The following is a 26,369-nucleotide window of genomic DNA, read 5'->3' as shown; positions in this document are numbered from 1 at the left end:
GTATTTGCTCTATAAATGCATATTGCTGAATTATTGGCGCTCAAGCTTCTCGCTTATGGGAATGCCGTTCTATCGTAGGTGATTCTGGCATCGATCTAGGGACATTACTATAGCCTGTGGGGCTCCGAGGCATATCTGCATCATACGTGCGATCGACTGTGGTCTTCTCGAAGTCGGCAATTCTAACTGGAGGCAATTGCGAGCCCCGCTCAGGCTTGGTGTAGAGATAGGTAGCGAGCAGCACGACACAGGTGCCCATGAAGAACTACCAATTATTAGCATCATCAACATTACTGTGTTGCTGCAAACTTACCGATCGCGTCACCTTGAAATCAAAGAAGTACACACTGGCCATACAACTGAGCAGAATCGAAATCGACGTCGCGAAGTTCTTCGCAATGTTGTCCGCATAGTTAATGACGAGCGCAACAATGACACCACCGGCTGCCTGAAAGCCAATGGCCGTCCAAACCACCCAGTTGTAACCAACGAAGAACCCAGTCTTTGCTATCACTTCTCCGTCCTTCCAAATAACACCCAAGAATAACGAAGGAAATAGTGACCAAAAACAGAGCTGGCAGTTGCGCACCCAGAGCGGTGTCAGCTTTGCGCTCGATGATTCTTTCAGTATCTTTTCGAAGGTGACTCCAGCTAGGCCGGAGAGAGCGCAGGAGATCAGAACAGCTAAGAGCCCAACCCGACTATTCATGCGAGGTACCTGAGCTGCACGATCCTCGTGTATACCCTCATATGAGCCAGACCGCTTCAAGACCCGCCCAGCGACATTCTCGCCTAGATCATGTAGTTGCTCCAGTGTCTTAGTCCATGACGACGATCCTGACCCTGGTGTGGCTGAAGGCGCGGTCGCTTGCGGTACTTGTATAATAGATACGCCGATGATGAGAAGTAGTAAAGATAACCATTGGCGTGTCGAGAGGCGTCGGCCTAGCATCAAAACGCTGAAGATAGCCGTCGTCAGAATCTTGAGTTGGTAGGTAACTTGGAAGGTTGCAGCATCCAGATTGCTGACAGCAACATATTGAAGGGAATTTTGTATCGTGTATAGAACAGCGGGTATCGCAAGCTTCCAGCTCTCGTTCGTGAACATCGCGGTCGTCATGGTGCGGAACAAGGTCGGGACGGTCGTGTTCGAAGGAAGATTGCCGGACATCTCGTATAATGCCTATGGGTACTGTGAGCCTGACAGCAACCATGCCTTTCCATACCACTGCCATACCATAGTCAAGCTTATAGCGAGCTTGATCACTTCATTCAAAAAGACGCTTGTGCTTGCATGATATCTTTGCTCTCCAGCCAGAGGCATTACCCTTGAGTAATGCATAATCTGATGTCGCGTCAGCCACTGACACGCTCCGGTCCTTCGTATACACAATTTGCATCGTGAGTGCGCTTTTTGCTTGCGCGTGGGTCGTCGTTCGCCATGAAGGGTAGCCGTACCAAGATGAGGGCGGAGTTCTGGAAGGTAAGCTGTGAAAGCATTAGCTTACGCGCATATACCGAACATGGACACAAAGATATGCGCACCGTCACAAGGGACAGGTGCTTCATCGACACCCCACCCAGGGTTCCTGAAGCAGCTCTGGCAACCATCGTGCATTCAGCTCTCGTTGAATTCGCGGGTAAATCGGGGAATCGCTAGGCGCGCATGACAAGTAATATATTGCAGGAAGATATTTGGGATATCAACAGAAGATTACTGTGAATGACAGGTCGAACATGTACAGGGCAAACGAAAGCTGCAGACAGAGTCCATCTTGAGTGCTGTCAGCCTGGCGTAGGCGCGGCTTCCGATGCTCCAGGTCCGCCCACGCTACTGAGCCGCAGGGGTGCTTAGTGCCGATCAGACTTGGCATCCTAGCATCCCTCCGATGACGCGCATCCAGACGCGTCACATATGATCTGATCTTCATGACACAACGATGGGTTCTTGCGAAGAGGTCAGAGTTCGACAGAAGTCGGCCTGAATCCAGAGTTCTTGGCTGCTCTAGTCGTTTCGTTCTCTTCTTATGAACTAGGTTTGTTGTTACGTTCTCCCTGAGGTCCAATCATCGGAACATTATCAAGACAAGCAAGCAGCTTGCAGGCTGATTTATCCGTTACGACGATTCGTAGAGTTCTTGGGGTTTTCCTTTCTAAATGTCTATTTCCGCTGTGCAAGAAAGAGCAGTAGCCAGCACGTCCTGGTTTCATTCAAGTGGAACATCCTCTATTTCACTCCCACTTTGAACAGCGAATTTGAAACGTCGATATACCTCATCCGCACTCATCTTGTAATTCATATAATGGCCCAACTGTTGACGTACCCCGTCTCCTTCAAAATGCTCATAAATCCCCATGATAGCGAAATATCTATCGCGTGGATCAGTTGAGTATCGGTCTCTGAAGTCAAATGCTATATCGCATAGATTTCGAAGCACAATTACATTCTCTCGACGCGCCGCTTGCCTCATCTGTGATTCTAGGATGTAGAGCAAAGGCGTCCAATCCAGTTTGCTTGGGGGACCATAGCGGAGAGTGAAGACTGGCGATATGACTGCAGTCTTGATACGAAATATCAAAGCTCTCAAGGTCTTCAGATCGCAAAGCCACCTAACTTGATCCCGGCCAAGTTGCAAGATCATGTGCCGGGCCAGCACTGCCTCTTGTACTGTCCAAATTCGTTCGAACCAAGGTCTGGCAAGAATGCTGGCTATGCTTCTTTCAAGATTATGTATTCCAATGTGTGACCACGGGGCCTCTTCATCCGGGGCATGAGGTTCGATGAAAGAACGCAGGTCTCGTATCTCTGTCTCGCTTTGCTCCGTAGATGGGCCCAAATATACAACAACAGTGGTTGCAAAGTGATAGATGCTCCCCATAACCGCTACCTGAGACATTTTCTCCTGATGATTGGCTTGGTTTATGCACAATTGGTCCGTCCAAAAAACGCCTATCGTGACTGAGTCTCTTAGGTCTTCGAGGGCATCGTGAAGGTTCTTGGTGATGAAGAAAGCATGCCCATCAACCGTAATTTCGACTTTATCCTCATAGGATCCCCACACGTAAGAAATCGCTTTGTAGGAAGGATGGTCTCCCACCTGCGTTGAGAACAAGGAGACTCGAATTGGGTCTCCATCCTTTCCAGGATAGAGTTGAAGTAAACGAATTGCACTATAAGATCCGACCAGGGGTGGATGGAGCTGGTGTCGTTCTTCACCATTCTAGAACGTCAGTTGCAGGCTATCGTGTGATATAAGAAGATGTACCAAAGCGAGTGAAGGTGGAGCTCCTGGGCCGTCCACCGTATATCTCATCCAGATCCCAAACGACAATTTCCATCCAGCCGGAAGAGGAATCAGCCATTTATCCAGGCGAAGCGGGAGTGAGCTGAGGCTGGAAGTCCACCGCCAGAACCGGGTTAGGTAGGTCATTTTTTCGGATTATGATTATAGGCATATGGAGATTGACATTGATGTTCGTGAATGTAGGCTCACGCCCATGGTAAGTGTGGACGGATTCATATACTAGGACTTGAGTCAAGGCTTAGGGCGAGCACAGCCACTTTGATGGCGTTCTGGCGTACACGGCGCCAATCAATATCAACCGTGGCACCAATGAAACTCAGTGATCAGCTGAAACCCAAAACATGAAGGTAATTCAATGTTTCATTAACAAGCCACAATAAACGCTATTTGCAGAGAGCCTATTTCCCCAATGCAATGCCAAACGCAACGCTATGTACATAACTCATAATACAACAAACATTAACCCCATCATCAATATTCTGAACACACTCGTGCCCCTTCACAAAAACTCCAAACACTCAGAGTACATACGAGCCATACCTCTTGTCCTCCCACCCCTAGTAAGAGTCGCCAAAGAACTGACTGGCAAGCATAATATCCTTATCACCATTGGCAAAGTCCCACCCAACGATCGTCGGATCTTGACTACAGCAGATGATCCTGCGGGCGTCGAACTGGAGTTTGAAGACTCGTGAGTTTGTGCCATTGTTGGCGTTGAGGGGTGCGGCGAGCGGGTGAGGAGGGTGGTGGTGATGGTGATGGTGGTGGTGTGGCGCGGCATTAGCTGGGCCTGCGGCGCCTTGTGCTGCTGTTGCGTTTGCAGCGTTTGCGTTGTTTCCAGCCGCGTTGTGGGTAGCTGCGTTTGCGTTTGCGTTGTTGGCAGCCGGACCATGCATTGCTTGGGATGCTGCATGGAGGGCATTGGCTTGCAGGGCCAATGTCTGAGCTGCTTGAGCCTGGGCCTGAGCCTGCTGTGCGAGAGCCTGAAAGTTGTTCTGTTGCGCAGGAGCTTGGGCATTAGCTGGTTGGTTGTGGTGTTGGGCACCGTGGTTCGCATTCGCGTTGGCAGCATGATTGACTGGTCTTCGTGGGCGGCCGCCAGCAGCTCGAACCGCATCGTTCTGTAGAAGTGTCTGAGATTTCTCCCAGGTTCCATCAGGCCCTCTCTTCCAGATGATGACTGTTTCGTCGTACGAGCCTGAGACGATGCGGGCCCATTTGCTGCCGCCGCCGCCCGGTGGGAGTTTAGCCCCGTAGGCGAATATCTTGGATGGGTCGCGGGAACCAGCGTTGCGAGCACGTCGCTCAGCCCGGGTAAGGTTTTGATCAGCGAGCAGACCACTAGCCTGTGCTGCAAAGTAGTTTCGATCAACAGACCGCGCTTCGGCTTCAAGCTCTTCTTCGTTGCCAGGAAGGTCGCCGAACTGAGCTTGCACGGTGCGCACAAGATTACTGTGGCCGTTCAGACAGGCCACTTCAGCTCCTGTCGCGCGGTCGAAGATGCGTACGCTTTCGTCTGAGCTTCCACTGACAATGCGTCGTCCGTCGAATTGAACACAGGCAATGCCCTTTGTGTGACCTGAGAATGTCCTTGTGCATGCACCGGTGCGGACGTCCCAGCATTTGACGCTCCTATCTCCAGATGCTGAGACGATTTGCCCGTCGAGAATCTGGATGGCATTGACTGCAGCGCCATGGCCTTCTAGGGTCATCATGAGGCTGTATGGAAGGAGGGGTTTGAAATTAAGGTGTTGGTTTTCAACGTGTTCCTGCATGTTGATGATGTAGGAAGGGAACCGAGCGCTCGACTTCATGGTAGATGAGGGGTACGTGTCGTCCGTTGGCATCATCTCCTTGCGATTCCAGACCTTGATCGTCTTGTCTTTGGAGCATGTGACCAGGTAGCGATCATCAAATCTTAGATTCAGAACCGACTCCGAATGTGCCCTTTCGATTTCCTTGATGATACGTCCGGTTGAAAACTTCCAAAGGATAACTTTGCAGTCGCTGCCACCTGACACAACAATGTCCTGATCAGGGCGTTCGTCGAATTGTAAGCACAGAACGGAAGCTTGGTGACCAGTGAGTGGTGGATGTACCAAGCGAAGGGTATCCAGATTCCAGATTCTGATGCTCTTGTCCCTGCTGCCGCTGACCAGGTACTTCCCGGAATACTGTATAGTATACACACATTCGGTATGAGCTTCTTCTGGGTGGTTCGGGTGTGGTAGTTGGAAGTTGGAATAACGGCCGGTGCTCCAGTTCTCTTCTAACCTCCTCTTCTGCTTGTAAAGGTATTGCCAGTTGATCCTGGCTTCCGGGCCAGGGAGCAGGAGTGACGGGTGTATGGGAGGTCCGTTCGTGTCTGCTGCTGCGAGCGCGGGCGATATTTCTTCAGACGAAGCGTCTTGTCTTCTTTCCTTGCGTGCTACAGCAGCAGGCGATGCTGTAGGCGACGCGCCATGGAATGAGATGCCCTCCATCTTGTCCTCTGACTTGACAGACGGACTGTCGTCAGCCTCAACTGCTCCGTGCTGCTCGCCCCACACGTTGCTAGTAGAACCCGATCCTGCTGCTATCTGCGTGCCATTTTCTGACGCGACGCCGTCGCCAAACAACTGTCGTTCCCGCACGCGCTTCTTATGGGATGGCTTGCCATAGTCGGTATCCTCGGCGGCTCTGTGTCGCGTCTTTCGCTCCTTCTCCTTGAATTCTGCGCGTTTCTGTCTCTGCGCTTCTTCATATGCGCGGACTTGGGGGAAGTTGGAGTTCCAGCCTTCTAGTCTAAAAAGCAGCTTCCACAGGGGGCTGTCCAGCACCCGCTCCCTCCACGACCGGGACAGTGTCGATGCGCGCAAGAGCGTCTCGGGGTTCAGGTACGAGAGGATTTGGAAAGTAATTTCAGGAGGCAGGTGTATTACGGGGTCGAGGTGGAGGAGAGGGTTGAGCTTTTCGACGATGCCGGCTATCGAGGAGGTCCGCAGCGAGCGAAGAATGGCATAGGCGAACTCTATACGTGATGTCAACGCAGGCTCCCGTCACACCGCATCTGCTACTTACCACTCCGCTCATTCTCGCTCAGAGCCATGACCCAGTCGGGCAGGACGAAGGGCGAGTTGACTCCCATCTCGCTGTCGGTCAGCTGCACGTCGTTGCGCATAACCATGTCGCCCTCATTCTGGCTCCTGGTGTCCTCGGAGTAGCCTTCGTCGAAGCGGTTTGCACTCATGGAAGAGGCCGGGCGGAAAGGATGCATGTAGGGCGAGGCAGAAAATTGGGCATTCGGGGTGCCTAGAGGGCCTGCCATGACGGTGCGCGCAAGTTGGGTGGGTGGGTGGAGACAAAAGTCGCTAGTCGATACGCAATCGTGTGCCGTTTGCAGCGCACTCTCTGTTGCGGCGAAAGGGTGAGGTGATGTTGTCTGCACATGCGCTCCCAGGGCGGTCGGGCTGATGCTGCCTGGCGATCTTGGTAATCAGAGTACGTACTGGAGTCACGGAAAGCGACGGGTGGCGGTTGTGGTGTCTTATGCAGGGACGGGCTATCACGGGTGTTGTCTTGTGTGGCTGTCGGGGTGCACATGGGCTTTGCTATGGGAATCTCCAACTTTCGCAGAGCCTCGACAAGTGCCCAGTGCATCATTGCTTCCCGCAACACACGCGCCTTTGCGCCCGTGCACCCGCACCCATTCACTCCAGATCTGCCGCTAGCCGAGCTGGCTAGGGCATGCGGACTACTACTCGTGCGGCCAAGTCGCTCGCATCTGAGACACACCAGGAGAGCCAACGCTAGACTGCCCGCTTAACGGCTGATGCACTAGAAGTGGAAGGATGCAGTCTAGAAGACTGGAAGAATTCCCCGATGTCATTACTCTCTTCACATGCACCTGGCAAGGTTTGCAATGTACATGAAGCGACTAGTCGACGAGGTTTGCGCAAGCCGTTTGAATTTAGTCTGAATTTTAGTTTGAATTTTACTGTTGAGCCATTGCTTGGTAAGGTGACGTGCTTGATGGTGACAATTCACCGGAGTGTCTGAGACACCCAAGGCTGCTCCACTCGTCACCTCGCAAGCAACCTTGGGATACTGAAGCTTTTAATATCTTGCCCAGGTATTTGTGGCAGGTATTTCATGCACACGACGCGCCGATCGGGCAACATCACCTGCTCTCGCGTTGCTCGGAGCTGGACCAATGTTGTCTTGTCGTCGTGTGGCATGTGAGAACGGGCGGCTAGCCAGCGCCCATGCCGTTTACCACAATGGCATCATGGCCACAGAACAGGACATGTTCTCTCACACCGCTCTCTAACAATACTCGCATGAGCCGCGCGCTGTACCAAGGGTCACGTTCCCGGCCAACAAGGCTGGAGAAATGGGTCCGCGACAGGCAAGTGTCGAGACGATCGCGGCCCAAGGCAGCACTTATGCCGACATAACAAATACGCACGCGGCAGATGCAAAGGGCGAAGAGGGTGCTATGTTGCGATAGGCACATTGCTAAAAAGTCAAGTCATGGGAATGGCCATGGGGCAGGGCGGCTCGCAGAGTGAGTCAGCTGTCATATATCGCAGACTCGCGGTTCATCAAAGGACTGGGCTCTGAGCGAGTGGAACGGCGACGCGCCGGCTGGCTGTGGGGGTGTCACCGAGGCCGTCGCTCGTGGACACGACGGCTGCAAACGTGCGCGTTGGTAGGGAATGCGAGCCCAACGCAGACGGGGAACAGTGACATGTTTTGAGTTTTGTAGTCGTCGCAGTCACATGACATGGGCAACGCCGCACATGCGGGTGAAACGCACGAGTGCCCCTTTCAGCATTACCCGCTGCAGCGTCTCCAGACATCTCCCAGACACACCCGCGATAGCACGACTATCAGCGAACTCATAAGCTTCCGACCGCTATCGCGACCCGCGTGCTGCAGGCCTGGCCGTGAAATTGTTGTCTGTCGCCGCACGATCCACGTCTCGCCGCCCTGCTCGGTTTAGCAGCTTCGACCCTGACCGCCTAAGGGCTTAGCGCGAGCGCAAGGAGATCGATGAAAGCAGCATGGAGGGTGGACTATCGTTTCACTCGGGTCTGGTGAGAGCCCATACCACCTTTGCTGTCTCCCATACACCACCAAAGTCGCCCTCAAAGCAAACTGCACACGCCCGGATGACCTCGACCGGGCCGCCTGCCCTCATGTCGCACCAGAGCTTCCAGAGCACCTACTCGAGCTACTCGCACAGCAGCGCGCGCGACACGCAGAGCACCCAGGCCACGAGCAGCTCGACGCTGTTCAACTCCCCGCCCAGTTTCCCGACATCCTCGACGCCCGTCAATGGCGGGCCCGTCGAAGCCTCGGACAATGTCCTCAACAAGCGGGCCGACAAGGACACCTCGCTGTTCCAGCGCTGCTTGACGCTGCAGATGCGCCTGCGCTTCATCCCGGGCTTCAACCGCTGGATCGCCGAGGAGGAGGGCAAGGCCGACGACGACGCCGACCCCGTCACGCTGCTATGGCGCACCTTCCGGAGGGGCTACCCGCTGATGGAGCTGTACAACGCCCTCGAGCCCCGCACCCTCCTGACTATCCCCAGCTCCAAGCAGGACGAGAAGAGCCTGAAGAAGAACGAGAAGATGGCCTGCTACAAGTTCATCCAGAGCTGCGTCACCGAGCTGGGCATCCCCCAGGACAGCTGCTTCATCCTCGGCGACCTGTACGGTGACGACACAACCGGATTTGTGAAAGTGAGCATCCAGCAGACTGTGGGGTAGGCCCGCGCTAACAGATCCACACAGGTCACCAACGTCGTCAACAAAGTCCTGGACGAGCTCGTCGCCCAGGGCAAGATTGCTGGCGTCACGGAATCCCTCGACAACGCTGGCGGCGTCGGCACCAAGCGCACCCAGCGCGAGCACATCATCGACGAGCTGGTCAAGACGGAGCGTACCTACGTACAGCATCTGGAGCTGCTGCAGGAGTTCAAGAAGCTGGTAGAAGAAAGGGGCGTCATTAGTGGTGACCAAGTGCACGACATCTTCCTCAATCTCAACGCCCTCCTCGACTTCCAGCGCCGCTTCCTGATCCGCGTCGAACAAACCAACGCACAGCACCCTGATGAGCAAAACTGGGGTAACCTGTTCGTCTTGTACAAAGATGCTTTTAAGGTCTACGAGCCGTACATCGCGAACCAGAAGAAGTGCGAGCAGATTGCTATGCGCGAGTTCGACAAGCTGAAGGAGACTGGTGGACCAGCTGAGATGCGACAGATGGTTGAGTCGCCGACTTTGCTTGCGTCTTTCCTTTTGAAACCATTCCAACGACTCACCAAATACCCGTTACTGCTTCAGGTATGATTTAACAGCCTCTTCTCCAACCCCTTCGCTAACACAGACAGCAACTTCGCGACAAGGGCGACCTCGACGAAGGACGACGAGAAGACATCTCCCGGGGTATCGCAGCGGCTTCTTCTGTGCTCGCAGGCACCAACGACGCCATTGCGCGCGAAGAACGTGTCGAAGCAGTAGAAGAGCTCAAGACGCTCGTAGAAGACTGGAAGGGCCACAAGATTGAAGGTTTTGGTGACCTTCTTCTACACGGCCAGTACACTGTGCTCAAGGGTGAGAGCATGAGCTCGAAGAACGAAGAGCGAGAAGTAGGCTTTCTACCATGCTCATACCTTCCCCTGCATCGCTAACCCTCCCATAGTACAAGATCTACCTCTTCGAGATGATTCTCCTCTGCTGTAAAGAGATCAACGTCAACAAGCCAAAGAACAAAATGTCCACTCGATCCCTAGTCACCAAAGACGGGAAGCCAAAGTTGCAGCTCAAGGGCCGCATCTTCATGCAGAACGTCACCGAGACCATTTCTCTCCAGAAGCCAGGTGCGACCACCAAAGCCTCTATTCATAACACCCCAGCTAACCTACGCAGGCTCATACACCTGCCAAATTTTCTGGAAGGGCGACCCGGGAATCGAGAACTTCATCATCAAATTCACCTCTGAGGAAACCATGAAGAAATGGGCTATGCAGGTCGATACCCAGCGCCGGATGTGGAAGGACCAAGCGCGGACAAGCGCCAGCACCACAGCCTCCAGGCCATCAGATACCCAGTTCGCATACATGCGTGACCAAGTCTTGGAAAACCCATACCAGGAGGAAGACGAAGAAGACGCTGACGAGGACATCGATCCAGTTACAGGCTATCCCTACTCACGACAGAATACTGGCACCCCCTCGATACGTTCGCGATCAACGACTGGTGAAAGCGAAAGGGTACCACCTCCACGTTTTCCTATGGGCTACAACGGTCAGCCTCCACTAACCCTGCGCACGCAGCAGATACAGGACGCCGCCAACCAAGAATCCTACTTTTCTCCTACGGCTGAGACCCCGATGCAAACCCCAATGTCAACTCACTCTAACGCACGATCAAGCCAATCATCCAACGGCACCTTCCCCTTCCCACGTCAAGCACCGCCAAATGGATATTCTCACGAAGAGAACAATCGTCACACTGCTCCTGCCCAATCGCGCCACGGATCCAGGGGGGAGAATGTTCATCAACAGAGTCGTGCCCAACGTCCATCACTTCCGGCCAATGCCACTCTTTCAGCTCAAGGTAGATTGCGGGCAGCTAGTAGCCCCGATATCAACTCACATCTCCAAGGACAAACTCGAAGAGCGCCGCCGCCATCCCAGCCAGTGCCAGATGTGCCCCCCTTCCCTACACACTACGCGTACAACGCAGCAATCGTGAATCGCAGTAACAGCAACTCGCCCAATAACCCACCGCCGCGCGCTGCAACCCAGTCACCAGCAATCCAACGAGACCGTTTGATCCAGCAACGAACCGCCGCCGAGCTTGCCAACGCGAACAATGAGTTCCACAACACTGCTATGCGCCGCGATCCAAACTATCCGCCAATGCGCACAATGACGCCTGCATCATCGTTCGAGAGAAGCCAGGGCACTTTGACTCCAGCGTCCATGGACTCGCGGAACATGTCGCCTCCACTTGGTGTAGACCCCAATATACCGACACAACTCAAAGTCAAGGTCCATTGCCCATCAGCCGGGAGTTCCATGGTCTTGGTGGTCAGCACAAATATCAGCTACCAGTCGCTCAAGGACCGCATCGATGCGAAACTACAGCGATCGACGTCTGTATCACTTGGCTCTGGCCAGGTCAAACTCAAGTATCTGGATAGCGATAACACATACGTAAGCATCCAATGCGATGATGACGTACAAGAGGCGTTTGAAAACTGGAAAGAACAGCAGAGCAATCTCAACCCTGGTGGTGGACTAGGCGAGATTGAACTGTTCTGTCAACGGTAAATCATGTTCTTCTTTTCACATTTGGCATTACGGGCGCTATACTTTGGCATTGATTCTGGCGTTTACATGGCGTTATCGACTACTATATCCTATGGGAGGGCGAAACATTTACCCCGGCGAATATTTGGGTTGGGCTGCTCTCACAAATATCCCCTCTATCGACACATCATCCATCACCACATGCGGGACCAGGCTTGGTGGGAGCCCAGCCGGTCTGCTGTTCATGTTGACGAGATTTCGCGCGCTGAAAGATCATATCTATACCACACGAGTTCGGTTGTTTTCTAGACTGCTTCGTATGCGGTGCCGGCTCTTTTTCTCACTTCTTCCTCTTCTTGTGTTGAAGACTATAGGGTGGCGGGTGGTACGATTGAATGACGCAATGAACTTTCTTCATTTCTTCCCTTTGCTTTCACTTCTTGGTATGAATTTGTAGGTGTATGGTTGAAGGTTTGGAATGTCTTTCTGTTTCCTGCGAGGTAGATGTTTGTTAGATATTGAATATGATGGTTTGGAGCTGTTGTGTACTGCTTTGGTATATCCATGTACGATGATGCTTGAATCATCCAAGTTGCACCGTTGTGTGGTAAATAGCACCGCGAAATATGCCCTGTACTTCTTGTTACAATACATATAGAATATTAGAAATTCATCACTTTAGGCTAGCCTTTCTGGGATGAAGCTACAGGTCAGACAGAATGAACTCCTCCGCTGTTCATCAGTCTGACAGGATGCTACTGGCTAACAGGACCCCGAACCCACTCTTGTTAGCAACCAACAGTAATATGACTAATTTCTTGGCACGTCGAGATAGATACGTCACGCACGCAACGTTCATAAAATACACAGACCGCCATGTCGTATATATACACGTCACAAAGAGCACTGACCTCGGATGCCCACGCAATATCTTTGCTGTTCGCACTATCATGGCAATCCCCGTTCTCACGCCTCCAATTTGGTGACGTGGATCCAGACGCCCTAGCCAACGCTATGACATCTCGCATCGCCCGGCAGATTGAGGAGAATAGCATGCTTTTCATGGTCGCCCGTGATGTGAGGAACGGGCATGTCGTATCTGTGGCTCAATGGACGGTGTCTGCTTCTCCCGCTACCACGCCAGAACATATACAGCATCCAAGAGAACGAGCTCAGACACTTCAAGAAGAGGAAGATAGAGAGGAGCGAGAGGCATTCGAAGACGAAGTATACTTCAATTCCCTGCCTTCGACTAGCAATCGCGCTCTCATCATGGAATTCACCAGAGGTCTTCGGAATCTGAGGCAGCGTATACTACAGGGACAACCGCACTTCCTATTAGAGAATCTGGCTACGCATCCTGAACATCGAGGATGTGGATTAGCGGCAAAACTGATAAGCGATGTCTTGGACATGGCTGATGAACGGGGTGTGGTAACATATTTGGAGACTGCGGACGATAACAGGGCACGGGGATTGTATGAGAGATTGGGATTCCAAGAGAGGGGTAGGGAGACGATTAGGGACTTGAGTAAGTTCGCCAGTACGGAAGACATGGAAAGAGTTGGGGTTGAGATTGGGCATACGCATGTTGGATTTGTAAGAGACCCAAAGCAGAGAAAAGACTAATGGATCCTACGCAAAGCAGCACTTTCGAGTCTTGCTATCAAGGAGACTCACACGCATCACACGCGTGGGCCTAAGTCTCGAACCACTCCAACGCGTCGTCCTTGCTAAATATCGCTCTATATACCCTATCCCCATCTTCCTTGATAACTTCCTCGGTATGTATGCTATGTAAACTGTACTCCCTCTCATCCAGACTGCTCCCATCCGTACCGTCCTTAGCAGCTCCAAATATGCGGATGTGGATGTACCCGTTGTCCAAAGCAGGCAGCTTCACCTGACCGAAGAGATGCAGGCCATACGCTGTGACAGCTGCGCGGACCGACTCGAGGTCTTCGGCAGTGAAGGATACTAGGTCGGCATCGGAGAGGTGTTTGACGGCGCGAAAGTACTCTGGCTCGTGCTCTAGTAGGATCGTTAAAATGGTTGATTGCGATTGAATGCAGGAAGCAATTTACTGTCATGATCGCGCCGCAACTTGACGAGCTCTTGTTTTACGGTGTCCAGGACTGAGTTGAAGGCATCGACGGATGCTGCTTGGGGCGCGTGCGCTGGGCTAAGGTCGACGGTCTCTTCTGTTGCCATCTTGGATACTGTACTTGTAGGTTATGGGTAGCTATGGTAAGTCGTAGAGATAATCAGTGATGTGACCTAGGAGTTTGAAAAACATTAGTTGAGGTACAGCTCTATGCGCTGCCAGGGGTTTGCCATGACGTGGACTGATCAAGGATACGATGTTAGATGCGGCGTGTCGCGTCTCAGCGAGTCGGCGTCGGGCGCCCAGCCTACAAAACTTGGAAGTGCGACGGCGTGAACTTGTTTTTGCATGGCCCAAAGGGTATGTCTGCTAACAGGTCGTCCATCTTTGAGAAGCATGCTGTAATTGAACCCATTGATCATGTGGTTCCTGAGACTTGAAGGCGTGGACCCTGGGATGATGGACAATCATGAATTCGTGGACCCTTGGACCCTGACAAGTGGGGACCCCGAATGACTAAGCACGACATCACGCCCTTCGAAGCTTTCCCCGCTCTGTGCCTCCCCTGCATGTCATCGCATAAGTGACGGTACATCATAGATAAGTCAGATAACCACCAATCAATCGGTAATCTGCGAAGTTTCCCGACGCATTACTGCGATGCAGCACCGTCTGCGGAGAATGCGGGGCGCGACACCGGCCCGAGAGATGGACTGGAGCCACTCAAAGAGAGCTGGAGATACTCGTATGTCTTTATGTGGGAAGGTGTAGTCTTTTGCAGCTAACTTGAGGTGCGATCTGCTTAGTTCCTCATCTGCGGTACCCAAGTATCTCCCAACAAGAACTCAGATCGATCCATTCGGTCCTGTGGTCAGAGGACAGTATTGACTAATAACCACTTGGGCGTCTATAGCGTCTAGTGCGACCTTTCTCAGAGATGCATAAGTCCTTGTACAGTCTACGATTAGATGCGACAAAGTTCTCTTCTTCAACATGTCTACTACCACCACCGTCACGGAGGATCGCATTGAGCTGACGAGGTTTCCAACGAGCTCTCATCACCCGTCAAACAAGTCGCTGCCTTCCACCCCACGCCCAGAATCTGTCAGTCACATTCAAGATGAAGGACCGGATAATGCAGCCTACTCCGTTACTGCGGTACCGGATGGAGGATATGGGTGGATTGTCGTCGCTGGTGGCTTCACGACAAGCTTTTGCAACAACGCGATTATCAATTGCTGGGGTATACTGCAAGCTGCCTTACTGAATTCAACACTGAAGGATGTTGCGCCAGCTACACTTTCTTATGTCGGATCTCTGGGACTCGCGAGTGGTGCACTATATGGACTGGGTGCCGTCAGTCTGATGAGATACATAGGCTGCCGGGCAACAATTGTACTTGGAAATTTCCTCATGGGCCTGAGTCTGATTGGAGCAAGCTTCTGTACGTCAAACTTGCCGGGTCTTTTTGGCACATACAGTGTCGTTGGTGGCATTGGGATGTCACTGAACTGGACTGTCAACAACACAGTTCCTGTGCAGTATTTCAGCGCTCGTCTTGGTCTAGCGAATGGCCTCATCAAGCTTGGTGGTGGGGTGGGTGGTTGTGTCATGGCCGTTGCTTTGGAAGCTTTGAATCGAAGAGTCGGCATCGAGTGGACCTTCCGGATCCAAGGACTCCTGACCTGGGTCATCGGTCTTCCTGCCGCCTGGGTGGTGAAGGACCGTGTTCCGCTTAGGAAGGCACCATTCGTCGATCTCTCCATGTTCAGGTCTGCCACCTTTATTGCGACTTTTGTTGCAAGCGCGATTGGTGTCTTCGCACTCTTCGTTCCGCCATACTATCTACCACTGTTTGCACAATCGATTGGCCTTAGTCCAAGTACTGGTGCTGGTCTGGTCGCAGCGTTCAATGCCTGCAATGCTTTAGGTCGGTTTATTGCTGGTCCCTTATGCGACAAAATCGGGCCACTCAATATGTTCGTCATCGCAATGGCTCTCAACGCGGCGAGTATGCTCGCAATCTGGCCAGTCTCGAGCACGCTGGGCCCGCTCGTACTCTTCGCTATCATAAACGGTGTCGCAAATGGCGCGTACTTCACTACCCAACCGACTGTAGTCGCTGGTATATTCGGTCCCGGACGAGCTGCAGTGGCTATGAGCATGTCAGTCACAGGCTGGAGCGTTGGTTATCTAATGGGCGCGCAAATTGCCGGTTCCCTACTACAAGCCGCAGGTGGTAGATGGGGAAGCGGATCAGGGGTGGGCATTGATGCTTACCGACCCGCCATTTTCTACGCTGGTGGAACTGCGACCATTTCCGCGTTGTGTGTTCTCGTCGCTAGGCTCATCGTCACTAGGGAACTGCGCAAGAGAGTCTGAATAGCTTCGACGTATACAACGATGGGTTCAAATATGGAGTTGCTACTATCACAAGTGCTTATGGGTACTAGATCTACTTGGAAACATGACCGGTATGAGTCAGTTCAATAAACGTTGCATCCATCTATCTCGGTCTGTCGATATGACGACATCCCTTGTTGACTACGATCTGATCCCTGTCTTCTATTCTGACCTTTCAATATGATGACATCCCTTCTTCCCTACGTCCTGATCGCTGTCCGCCCATCCCAGTCTACGGTCAAGATTCGCATTTGGCGATCTTTTTCTCCGTGTTAAAGCTCCCTAGCATACGACAACATGGTGTCGCTGCTTCACTGTTACCCCGCATGTTTCATACTACCATATATTGTACTCTTCATAACGCCATGCTTGATATGGCATGCACTAGCATCGCCGAAAGCTCATAAACATGTTACTCCATCGCTTGCTGGTCTAATGACACTTTGTTCTGTGATGCGGTGAATTCCTCACCATTCCTCGTCGTCGGCAATGACGTTGGGAAGGCTCCTGCGCTGCTTAGTATGCACTGAGGTCTCGTGCATTGTCTCAATACCTTCGCCGTATCTGATCGGGTTGGGGGGAGTTGGAAGAACTCCCAAGTAATGCAAGTCGAATGCCTCAGTTACTCTCACGATCTTTGCGTGAAAGTCAATCAGCGTATCATCTGCAAACTTCTTCATTGCTTCGCAGTCAACGGTCACCTGCAACGCCTCAAGAGTATCGTAGTATTCTTGATAGAGATCCTGAATTTTGTGGATCTCATTCTTGATGGACTTTGTTCTGTCGTCCCTTGAATCGCGCCGCTTGTTGGCCTCCCTCCGCCAAAGGTCTGGAGAGCCCGGCAATCGGCTCAAGGTTTCGTATTCCGATACCATTTGGACATCTGAGCGATATTGCTCTGCCGATCGTTCGAAGCGGTAATCGTAGTCGGGGTGCAAGTATGTTGTGATATTGATGAAGGCCTTGATCGTGTCGATAAACGCTTGCCATTTCACAGAAAGAGCTTCAATCTTGCTCAAAGCCGACGGACTACTCCAGTCACCCTCATCTGTGATCTGAGTAGCTATGGTACGAAGACCTTCAGCCACCTTGACGAAGGCAGGGGGAGCATTTTCGCTTGAGTTCGCATCCAGCCAGTAATCATCACATGTGCGGATAGCGAGACTGATCTTCCTGATCTGGTCCGAGCAATCTTCGGATTCCTGCTCGGGTTCTTCTTCGAATGTCTCTTTACCATCTTCGACGGTACTCTGTAGTAGCTCAGTCCGCTCGCGCTCGTCGGCTTCCGCATTCATCGCGTCCACTTGCGCGGATTGCGAAGCGAAACCTGCAATCTTGGCGAGGCGATTACACATAATATCCAAGAGGTTTCTGGTACGAGAAGACTCATTCTCAGCGACCGGTGACTCTTCCCCTATCTCTTTTGCATCGCTCGTGGGATCGACATTGACTTTTATCGGGGCAGAGCCGAAGGCATCGTCGCTGTTGTCAGCTCCAGCATGATCAATAGACTCATCAACCACAAGCTCTTGATCTTTAGTGTTCTTTGGAATGCTGTCAGCCTCACCCGGAGATGACACAGCCCTAGTAATGTCATCTTCTGCTGGAGGGTTAAAGTCAAAACCACCACTCCAGCTTCCAGCGTCGAACCCGGACGAAATCTTTGGTACAAAGCCGCCCTTGGGGGGCTTGAATGTAAAAGCCGAAATTTCTTGGGATACAGCTGATACTGCAGGGGCTAACAACGGGGTCTTGGCTTCAGCAGACTTCGGCTTCTTAGCTACATGAGCTTTGCCATCCGTTTCGACGTTGTCTTGAGAGACGTTGGGGAATACAGTCTTACATTGAACCTCTACGGGGGTGATCAATGGCTCATCCGGCTTTCCTTCAACAGTCTGAGGCAACAACAATAGAGACTGCGGAGTGGTCCGAGGCACATCCGGCTCGCGCATTGTAATATTGGATGGGATGATACCGGCTGTTATCGGCGCCTGGAAGCTCAAGCCTTTCGTATCAAATATGGAACCATGAGACGTGGACTCGTTCTTAACAGGCAACGCTGGGCGGTTGAAAGTCTGGGGAGTAGACCAAAATTGGTTTGATGCAGTAGCATACGGGTCAAAAGGGCCAGCGGGATTTCTGGTGGAAACCATAGTAAGTGGCTCAGACTGTTTGCTGGTGTCTTTCCATATCTGGGAACTATCGGCTCCAGACATCTCCGTATCTTTCGTTGGTGTTGCAGGGTTGGTTGCGAGTCCTCTGGCGGGCATCGTGTCCACCGCCTCTTTTTGGACAGGGAGATTAGGATCATTGTCCGACATCTCCACCTCTTGCGACAGCAGGTGATAAGAAACACCATCCATGGCCGTATCGTCTTGTACGTGAGAAGCCTTGGAATCTGGGGAAGGTCCGATCGACAGGGATCCGGAATAAGTTACCGCAGCAGCTGTGGCCCCAGAAGTGCTGGCATTGTTTCCTACCAACGGTTGATTGGAGCTGGTCAAAAGTTCTTGAGATGTGTCTGTATCTTGCCAGTGAGCTGAATCATCTACCTGCATAGGCTCTGTTTCTTGGACAGACTCTACTGCTTGAGATTCGAACGAAGGAAGTGACTGGAAACCGAGAGGCACACTGGAATCAACTGACTGATTGCCAGACTGATCTTCGGTGTCGCATACAATACTTTCACCAGCATCATCATCATCGTTACTGTTGTCAGACTTTGGGGAGCGTGGAGATACGAGCTCCTGGTTGTCATCTTCGAGGAACTCATCAGACAGCCCGTTGCCTCTAGCGTCGTCTTCGCTGTCGTCCGATGCTGTGTCGTTGCCTCCAGCCAGGTCAAACAACTCGTCGGCGGTTTGCGAATCGAGGCCATGATTACCTGGGCTACGATCAGGGAGACAGCCCGTTCCAAGATGTTTATCATAGTATTGACGGAAGTTTTCCTCTCCGGTGAGATCTTGGTCGCAGACGTTGGTCCAGTGTTTACACCACCGGTACAACATTGTGCACTCATCCCGGACAAGCCTCGCTTGTTCGACCATAGATTCCTCAGCAATGACCCAGATATCTTCTTCTCGGGTTTCAGCTACAGTTCGAGTGAAGAAGCCGGCCAATGGATCATCTGGTAAGAGTCTGCCGGATATTGATTCGAGGGCACAGCGTAGTTCGCACCGCAAAACCGATCGATCGGGGTTGCGATGAGCGTATCCAGCAAAGTTCTGCTCACCAGTCATATCGTTCTCGTGCAAAAGCTGCCAATTCGTCGTCCACTCCATCAGATCCATCTCAAAGTGATCCAGCTTATCAAGGTACTTGTAGTAATCGGGTTCATCGGTCCACAGCCGTGTCTCCCAATGCGCCGCTAGTGTGGTGAGTTGAATGTCTGATAGCTCGTGCGAGCTGTCCATATTCGTTTTGGCGTCGTCAATTAAAGTTCGAAGTGTCGTCCGATGTTCCCTTCGCTTCTGATCCTGGACATCGAGGGACCCATTGAACTCTTCGGAATTCAGTAGACGCTCGTGTCTACATTCTTCTTCCCTTTGCTCCACTTGCTTCCTCAGTGTAACGATAGCCCCCTCTGAGCATTCTTCGATGAGTTCGCTGAATAACGAGTGGCCTGTCTTTCCAGTGTTTTGAACAACCATGTCCCAACTATCACGGCAGGTTTCCACGGTATCCAAGTCGTCATACAGGCTCTCTTTGTAATTGTCGAAGCCTCCACCCTTCTCTCGTGCCTGTAGAAGAAGCTTCTCCTGCCATCGATCGATGATGTCATCCGGATTATCCGTATAGTAAGGCAGATATTTGGCCACACAGTCCTTGAGATAAGCCTTCTTTGTCGCATAGCCTTCTTCCTCGTCCTCATACTCATCTTCCGAACCGATATCACTGTCATTATCGCTGGTGTATGATTCATCAATGGAGTGGCGCGTCTCTTGCCTGTCATCGTGTTGGGTGGATGCACCGGAAACTCTTGTTTCAAGGCGTTGTCGTATGAAGTCAGAAAATCTAGCTTCGCCGGTCATATCGATGTCCTCATCAGGGTAGCCATTCCTATATTCAGCCCAAAGATGTAGAGTCTCGCATTCTCCTTCAGTATGCTCAACATGCTCGTGAACATTGAAGCCTTGCTCGCAGGCTGCGATCCAGTTCTCGTCCTCCCATTTGTGAACGACCTGTGCGATGTCGAAGTTCGATAGCGGGTGAGACATGGGAAGTATAGCTTTCATCGTTTCAAGCTCGTCAGTGAGGAGTCTGCGCAAAGCTTGACGATGCTCGTCTTCGGTAGACACAGGTTCGTTCAAAGATCCGGTGCGCGTGGTGTATTGGAGCTGGTGCGCGTGATACTTTTCGATATGGTCGACAAAGAACTGTCGGCCAGTCCGCTTGTCTGAACTGTCGTCTTCAGCTGATCCCCAGTTTGTGATCCACTTTGTCAAATCCTTGTCGGCAGCGTCGATGCTCTTGATATATGCGGAAACCCTGTCAACGTGCCCGAATGAGACATCCCAGAGTCTTATCTCCCAGGACGCTGCAAGCGCATCGGCTTTGAGATTTGACATCTGATCCGTGGAGTCAAAGAATGTGCATATGTCCTGAATGTGTTCTTTGATGAGCTGACAGTTGATCTTCCTCGAGTATCCCTCATTGGCTCCCTTCTCTTCTGTGCTGGGGTGTTGTTGCTGGATGATTGTGTTCAAAGACTCTGCTACAGTGTTCATGTCAGGTGGGCCCATGTTAGCAGTCAGGCTAGGGTCGTAGTCTTGACCGCGCTGCTTTCTTGGACGCAGTGGCTTGGGCATGAACCTGGGCTTGGGCGCGTTTGTTGCGTCAAGCTGTCCGAAGCGGAAGTCGAATGATTGGCCCTGCGAAGACGACATTGTGGCGGATTGAAAGCTGATTTATGGAACAGGAATGGGGGCTACTATGGCGTGCGTATGGAAATAAGTCTGTAGGGATGATGTCAGGAGTCTAGTTTGATATCGCCATGATGCGCGTTCAAATGCAGGACACTGGGGAGTGGGTTTGCTAGGGTCAGAGTACTCACATCGCTCTGGCGCCTGTGTATAGCCGCAATTGCACTGCTGTCCTTTTCTTCGATGAGTCGATTGCCTGTAAAGTGGGATACACGCACAATAGCAGATTAGTATTCAGATGTTCGCTGGTCTAGTGTGCTGTCTTGCGGGTCGGAGTGAGCAAAATTAGATACTGAAGTTGGATTCTAATATTTTAAAGTCGCGTAGACAGTGGGCAGTGAGAATCAGAAATGCGGGGTGGTGTGGACGCAGTGGGAGCGGAAGTGAAAGTGAAGGTGGAGTTGTTTTTCTTTGACGTCGTCAGAATGCCACGCTGTGCAGCGACTGGACGATGATATTGAGTAAATAACGATAACGATGAAAGACGCAAAGAAAGCTCTGACAGTGCTATTGTGGAAGATGTGGTGAGCAATACATAGTGAAGGATGTTAAAGTGGGTAGCCACATCAGCTAATACTACCTTTGTACGTACTGAGGTCATTGACATTGTTTGCCCACCATCAATCGAGCTGATGGCTACCCCCGTTACGAATAGAAATGCTGCATGTCTTTGACTACTGGTCTCATAGCGTCGCTCTTGTCAACCTATATGTCTTGTGCGGAGGCTTCAACAGATATTCTCTTCAAAGTTGGTGACGGCTAGATGAAGTCAACAACAGCAGTCGTTAGCGGTCCGGTTCAACAGAGATCCGCAACCTAGACGCGTAGTGGGAGCATTGATGAATGTAACACAGACTGCGATTTGGCAGAGCGAAGCGGCTCAATGCCCTGAGACGCCAAGCGCCCAGTAAGGACAGAACAACCTCGGTGGTACCGCGTGCAAATAGTGGTCTCCTTGCTCCTGACCTCTTCATTTCATACTATACTTTCAAGTGCTTTGGGCGCCATGTGATGCACCGTTGGATCGCTCCGAGCATGTGGACAAATGACCGCTGCCCAACGAAGGTACAATTAGTGTAGCAATGGCCTTCCAAGTGTCGAGACGGGATGTTCTTGAGTGACGGCATAAATGGGACCAGCAGCCTGATTCTCTGTATCGATACCAGCGTCTGAAACAATTTCGGGTGTCCAGGGTGTGCCGTCAACTGGATTTTTTTCCAGCTTGCCTATGAGCACGTCTTCTGCCATCTTGACATTCACCAGGTTGCTGTCTTCAATGTCTGGTCATAGCGTTTGATTGATGGTAGATTCGAGCGACATAGCGGTACCGAGGTACGGCAGTTCGACGTGTTATGAGGGTGAAAGCATGGCAGAACGAAGAAATTGAGTAAGTATCTGCTGCCGGAGAAGACGAGGTTTCCGGTAATTAGTGGGTCTTGACACAGCCAATGGGAGACACCGGAAGCGCGGCCGTCCCGCATTCAAATCCTTCTTCATGTGGTTTGCCACTCTAGCTACACTCAACTAATGCCAGTGGATTTGCACGCGACCATAGTTCGGCTATACTTTCTCGAGGCTTGAGCATCCGTTGTGACGATGTATTTTGATGTTGCAGCTAAGGCATCGCATCGATCGATGACCTTCGGCCCGGAGGAACGCGCCAGGCCGGGGATACCATGCGACTAACAAAATCTCGCCAGCTGAACGCGCCTGACGCATGTGAACAGCTTGTCTCTACCATACGTACCAGTGTTCGGCGTGCAGCACCGCATAGAGGGTCGCGATCGCCGTACCAGTTCACACGTCCTACTCCATCGCCACCATCAGTCGGCCTTTTGGACCGGCCTCGAACGTCAATCCGTCGCGCGCCATTTTGACAGCCTCTAGCTCCCGCGATATACTATAACTCTGCATAATACCCTGCGCAACCTCTGCCTTTGATGCTGGGCAGTAGTTCGATATACGTCTATCTCGATGCAGTCCAAGGGCGGCGCGCGCGTTGCTTTCTTTCCAAAAGCAGATGCAGCCGTCCTCGCATCGAGACACGCTGCACCGGCAATATCCGAGCGCCCTACCACGACCGCACCAATATTCGATCTTGAGCATGCCGATAAACCTCTGGATTCATGGACCGCAGGCCAAGTCGCAGCTGTATATCCACACAACCACGATATCTGGTCTCCGGCGCCCATACCTGCAAGAGCGCAATGTCCCACCAGTATTCATGCAGACAGCTATCTCTTTCCCGTGTTGACGCGGAACGAGAGATTGAGACTGACCTTGTTCTTCTATTACACGCGCGGGGCGCTTGAGGATGTAGAGCTAATGTCTCGCCTCCAGGAGAAAGTCTATCTTGCGCATGAGACAGTAGGCTGGGAGTTTGTTATCGCTGGCCTTCTCAACCACACTACATACACCCGGATGGTCACTGTGAACCTCCCCCTTGCAATATTACCCCGTCGCGAGAGTACATGCGCCCACACCATCAATCAACCACCAGGCGTAAGTGAGCACTTGTTCCCACATTTAGCCCGCGATTAATTGGAACAGACGGTCTTCGCTATGCAAAACATGGCTATCGACTGGCGCTTTGAAAAGTCGCCCCATGTCGAACAGGGTGGGTTGCGCGCGTATGCTGGTGTGCCGTTGAGATTCGAGACTGAGTTTGGCGAGCACGTCGCTTTTGGCTCGCTATGTGTCGCTTCCAATTCTCCGCAAGAACCTCTTTCCAAAACCGTACAGCAGGCACTTGCTAGACTCGCCGACTGGATAGTTGCGGATATAGTACACAGCGCCAGAGCTCGGCGTCAACGCGAGCGCAGACGGATGCTTGAGCTGCTTTCCCAAGCTCAGCAGCACTGCGACGACCACGTCAACATGGAGGAAGTGATACCTCGGATGCTCCAAGATGTCTACCCTAACACGGAAGTGAGTATCAATCTGATCACAGATGGTCAAGCTACCCTTAATGGTGGTACAAGCTTTCGCACTTGTGAATTGGAACAGGGCCTCTGGGAAGACACTGCTTGTGAGTGGCAATATATAAGTTTCTCTACGACATACACTGACCTCACGCCTACTCTTTTCGTAGACTTTGATTATGCCATCGAGAACCTGAATCACTTGGATATGACTGCCCCCCGGGCTGTTCGAGTAATTGCGGCGCAGTGCACCAGCCAACGTGCGGCGATGTTCCTGGTTGTAGCCAGCAATGATCTCAAGATGGTGTTTGACGATATAGATTCATGGTTCGTACACATGTGTGCGGTAAGTGACGACATATACGAAGATGCTTGTGTCTACCAGTTGTATGACAATCAAGATTGCTGCCTAAAGGATACGACGTCATTAGTCTGTAGTCTCAACATGCTTAAGACTGGGCGAGTATCTTCATGGTCGTGCTTGAGGTACAACTCGATGAAAGCGAATTTCTTCGTACTCTCCCTTCAGTGGATACATACTGACTCATCTTCGTGTCCAGAATATACTGTGTCGTTATTGGCAAGGCCGCGCACTACAAGAAGCACTCAGCGCTAAGGAAACCTTCCTCCGCGGTATTACGCATCAGCTTCGAACTCCCATTCATGGCATCCTTGGTTCAGTCGAGCTTTTGACGGAAGAGCTGAAGTCGCGAAACGTGGTTCCGTCGACAGCCGCCTCCTCACCTACTGCCAGCCCGGATATCGAACAGCTCGATCCTTACACTTATATCAAGACCATCAAGACTTCTGCGAGAGAGCTCATCTCCACAGTAAATAGCCTTATCAAGTTGAATCAATGGGCAGATATTGCCCAGGCGGAGCGCATTCTAACTATGCACAAGATATCCGAGATCGAGAACGCTCTGCTCAAGGAAACCCTACTAGGACTCTCTGACGATCTTTCAACAAGGCCATCATTTATCATTCAACACCATCTTCCGCCGAGCTGCGACTTGCTCGCTATCGATAAGCGTGTTTTTCTAGATTGTATTCAGCCGCTTATGGTTAATGCTGCTCAGAATGCTGCTGGCGGCATAGTAGCAGTCACACTGTCGGTCACGGAAGGCTGCCAGTCTCTCATCGTCAATGTTGAGCACAGTGGGCATAAGACGTCTAAGGGATATTACGACCGCCTGTTTGATGCTCACGAAAAAATTGATCTCAGTGGCACAGATACTGCATTGGGCTTGACATTGGCGAGCAAAGCAGCGACTCTTTTAGGTGGCGAGATCACACTGGTACGCTCGAGCCAAGGCCTAGGCTCACATATCAAAGCCACGTTCAACGAGCCCATCTGTGCTAGCTCACTACCGTCTTCCCGTGCAGCAAAGGACAGGTTCACCCGACTACCGCCAACTTTCCATCACCTCGCATCGGAGTCTTCAACATCATCTCTGGGCTACTACTTCACCCAATATCTCTCAGGTGCTGGCTGGTCAGCGTCCCGGACGCTTCATGACAGTTTCGTGATTGTCGACTATACACCAAATCTCGCTGAACTCTATAGACACACATCAAGTATAGGTACAGAACAGGTTGCAATCTGCCTCGTTCCAGAATGCGCATGCTTTCTCGACTTCCATACCGAACGAGTCCGGCGGCAAGGGAACGTGGTCTACGTTCAAGGTCCTTTTCTGTCAGAGACACTTGAACAAGCACTGGAGCACGCAGATGCAATCTCGGCTGGATTCCGATCGTTCACCCCGGATGCAGGGGTCAACGCAACCGGCGGCGTCGCCATTGAGCCTTTTAGCCCACCGTCCACACCCCACACGAACGGGCGTCCGGGACTTCCAGCCGAGCGGGGCTCAATATTTCCTGAAAAGCTACAAACTGAATTGGTACAGTCTGTACGGAGCTTGCGCATTCAAACCAAGCCTACTCCCACTCTGACACAGGCTCCGGTGGCGTCGGACAAACCCTTGACCCTACTTGTCGATGATAACGCCGTCAACCTCCGTCTACTAGAGATGTACTGCACTCGACGTAGCATTCCATTCCGGAGCGCAAAAGATGGACAGCAGGCTGTCAACATCTTCTCAGAAGTCCTTGTACCCAAGTACGATTCACTTCTACGACAAAGCTTACCCACACAGCCTTTCAAATTAATTCTCATGGATCTTCAGATGCCCGTGTGTGACGGCATTGATGCAACAAAGCAGATACGACGGCTGGAAAAACAGCATAAGCACGAAAGAAGCGTCTTATTCATTGTCACTGGTCAAGACTCTTCGAATGATCGCAAAGCTGCAGAGGACGCCGGCGCAGATGAGTTTCTGACCAAGCCAGTTGGGCCCAAGGTCCTCGACCAGTGGGTGAAGAAGTGGTACCCCGATCTCGACATATGAT

The 26,369-nt window shown here is 51.9% G+C and overlaps 9 protein-coding genes across 9 annotated transcripts; 4 read left to right on the top strand and 5 right to left on the bottom strand.

The window, feature by feature from the left end:
• Positions 1-40: 40 nt before the first annotated feature.
• AA0111_g1258 (hypothetical protein) lies at positions 41-1,120 on the bottom strand (the record flags this gene model as incomplete). The annotated part of the gene is made up of 2 exons (XM_028646576.1): positions 41-265; positions 314-1,120. 2 exons carry the CDS (start codon positions 1,118-1,120, stop codon positions 41-43), a joined length of 1,032 nt encoding a protein of 343 aa, XP_028511585.1.
• Positions 1,121-3,862: 2,742 nt separating this feature from the next.
• AA0111_g1257 (hypothetical protein) lies at positions 3,863-6,612 on the bottom strand (the record flags this gene model as incomplete). The annotated part of the gene is made up of 2 exons (XM_028646565.1): positions 3,863-6,315; positions 6,366-6,612. The coding sequence occupies 2 exons, from the start codon at positions 6,610-6,612 to the stop codon at positions 3,863-3,865; spliced, it is 2,700 nt and encodes an 899-aa protein (XP_028511594.1).
• Positions 6,613-8,458: 1,846 nt separating this feature from the next.
• On the top strand, positions 8,459-11,631 carry AA0111_g1256 (hypothetical protein; the record flags this gene model as incomplete). Its single annotated transcript, XM_028646553.1, has 5 exons — positions 8,459-9,034; positions 9,086-9,637; positions 9,685-9,942; positions 9,996-10,173; positions 10,223-11,631. The coding sequence occupies 5 exons, from the start codon at positions 8,459-8,461 to the stop codon at positions 11,629-11,631; spliced, it is 2,973 nt and encodes a 990-aa protein (XP_028511593.1).
• Positions 11,632-12,624: 993 nt separating this feature from the next.
• On the top strand, positions 12,625-13,239 carry AA0111_g1255 (hypothetical protein; the record flags this gene model as incomplete). Its single annotated transcript, XM_028646542.1, has 1 exon — positions 12,625-13,239. One exon carries the CDS (start codon positions 12,625-12,627, stop codon positions 13,237-13,239), a length of 615 nt encoding a protein of 204 aa, XP_028511592.1.
• A 70-nt stretch (positions 13,240-13,309) lies between these two features.
• AA0111_g1254 (hypothetical protein) lies at positions 13,310-13,821 on the bottom strand (the record flags this gene model as incomplete). Its single annotated transcript, XM_028646531.1, has 2 exons — positions 13,310-13,641; positions 13,695-13,821. The coding sequence occupies 2 exons, from the start codon at positions 13,819-13,821 to the stop codon at positions 13,310-13,312; spliced, it is 459 nt and encodes a 152-aa protein (XP_028511591.1).
• Positions 13,822-14,707: 886 nt separating this feature from the next.
• AA0111_g1253 (hypothetical protein) lies at positions 14,708-16,096 on the top strand (the record flags this gene model as incomplete). Its single annotated transcript, XM_028646520.1, has 1 exon — positions 14,708-16,096. One exon carries the CDS (start codon positions 14,708-14,710, stop codon positions 16,094-16,096), a length of 1,389 nt encoding a protein of 462 aa, XP_028511590.1.
• A 488-nt stretch (positions 16,097-16,584) lies between these two features.
• Positions 16,585-21,003, bottom strand: AA0111_g1252 (hypothetical protein; the record flags this gene model as incomplete). The annotated part of the gene is made up of 1 exon (XM_028646509.1): positions 16,585-21,003. The coding sequence occupies one exon, from the start codon at positions 21,001-21,003 to the stop codon at positions 16,585-16,587; it is 4,419 nt and encodes a 1,472-aa protein (XP_028511589.1).
• Positions 21,004-22,110: 1,107 nt separating this feature from the next.
• On the bottom strand, positions 22,111-22,287 carry AA0111_g1251 (hypothetical protein; the record flags this gene model as incomplete). Its single annotated transcript, XM_028646498.1, has 1 exon — positions 22,111-22,287. One exon carries the CDS (start codon positions 22,285-22,287, stop codon positions 22,111-22,113), a length of 177 nt encoding a protein of 58 aa, XP_028511588.1.
• A 726-nt stretch (positions 22,288-23,013) lies between these two features.
• AA0111_g1250 (hypothetical protein) lies at positions 23,014-26,368 on the top strand (the record flags this gene model as incomplete). The annotated part of the gene is made up of 3 exons (XM_028646488.1): positions 23,014-23,541; positions 23,590-24,306; positions 24,521-26,368. 3 exons carry the CDS (start codon positions 23,014-23,016, stop codon positions 26,366-26,368), a joined length of 3,093 nt encoding a protein of 1,030 aa, XP_028511587.1.
• Position 26,369: the final 1 nt, after the last annotated feature.

The sequence above is a fragment of the Alternaria arborescens genome, assembly GCF_004154835.1.
Source record: "Alternaria arborescens strain FERA 675 chromosome Unknown contig_2, whole genome shotgun sequence".
Taxonomy (NCBI): domain Eukaryota; kingdom Fungi; phylum Ascomycota; class Dothideomycetes; order Pleosporales; family Pleosporaceae; genus Alternaria; species Alternaria arborescens.
This window is presented reverse-complemented; position numbering and strand designations above follow the sequence as displayed.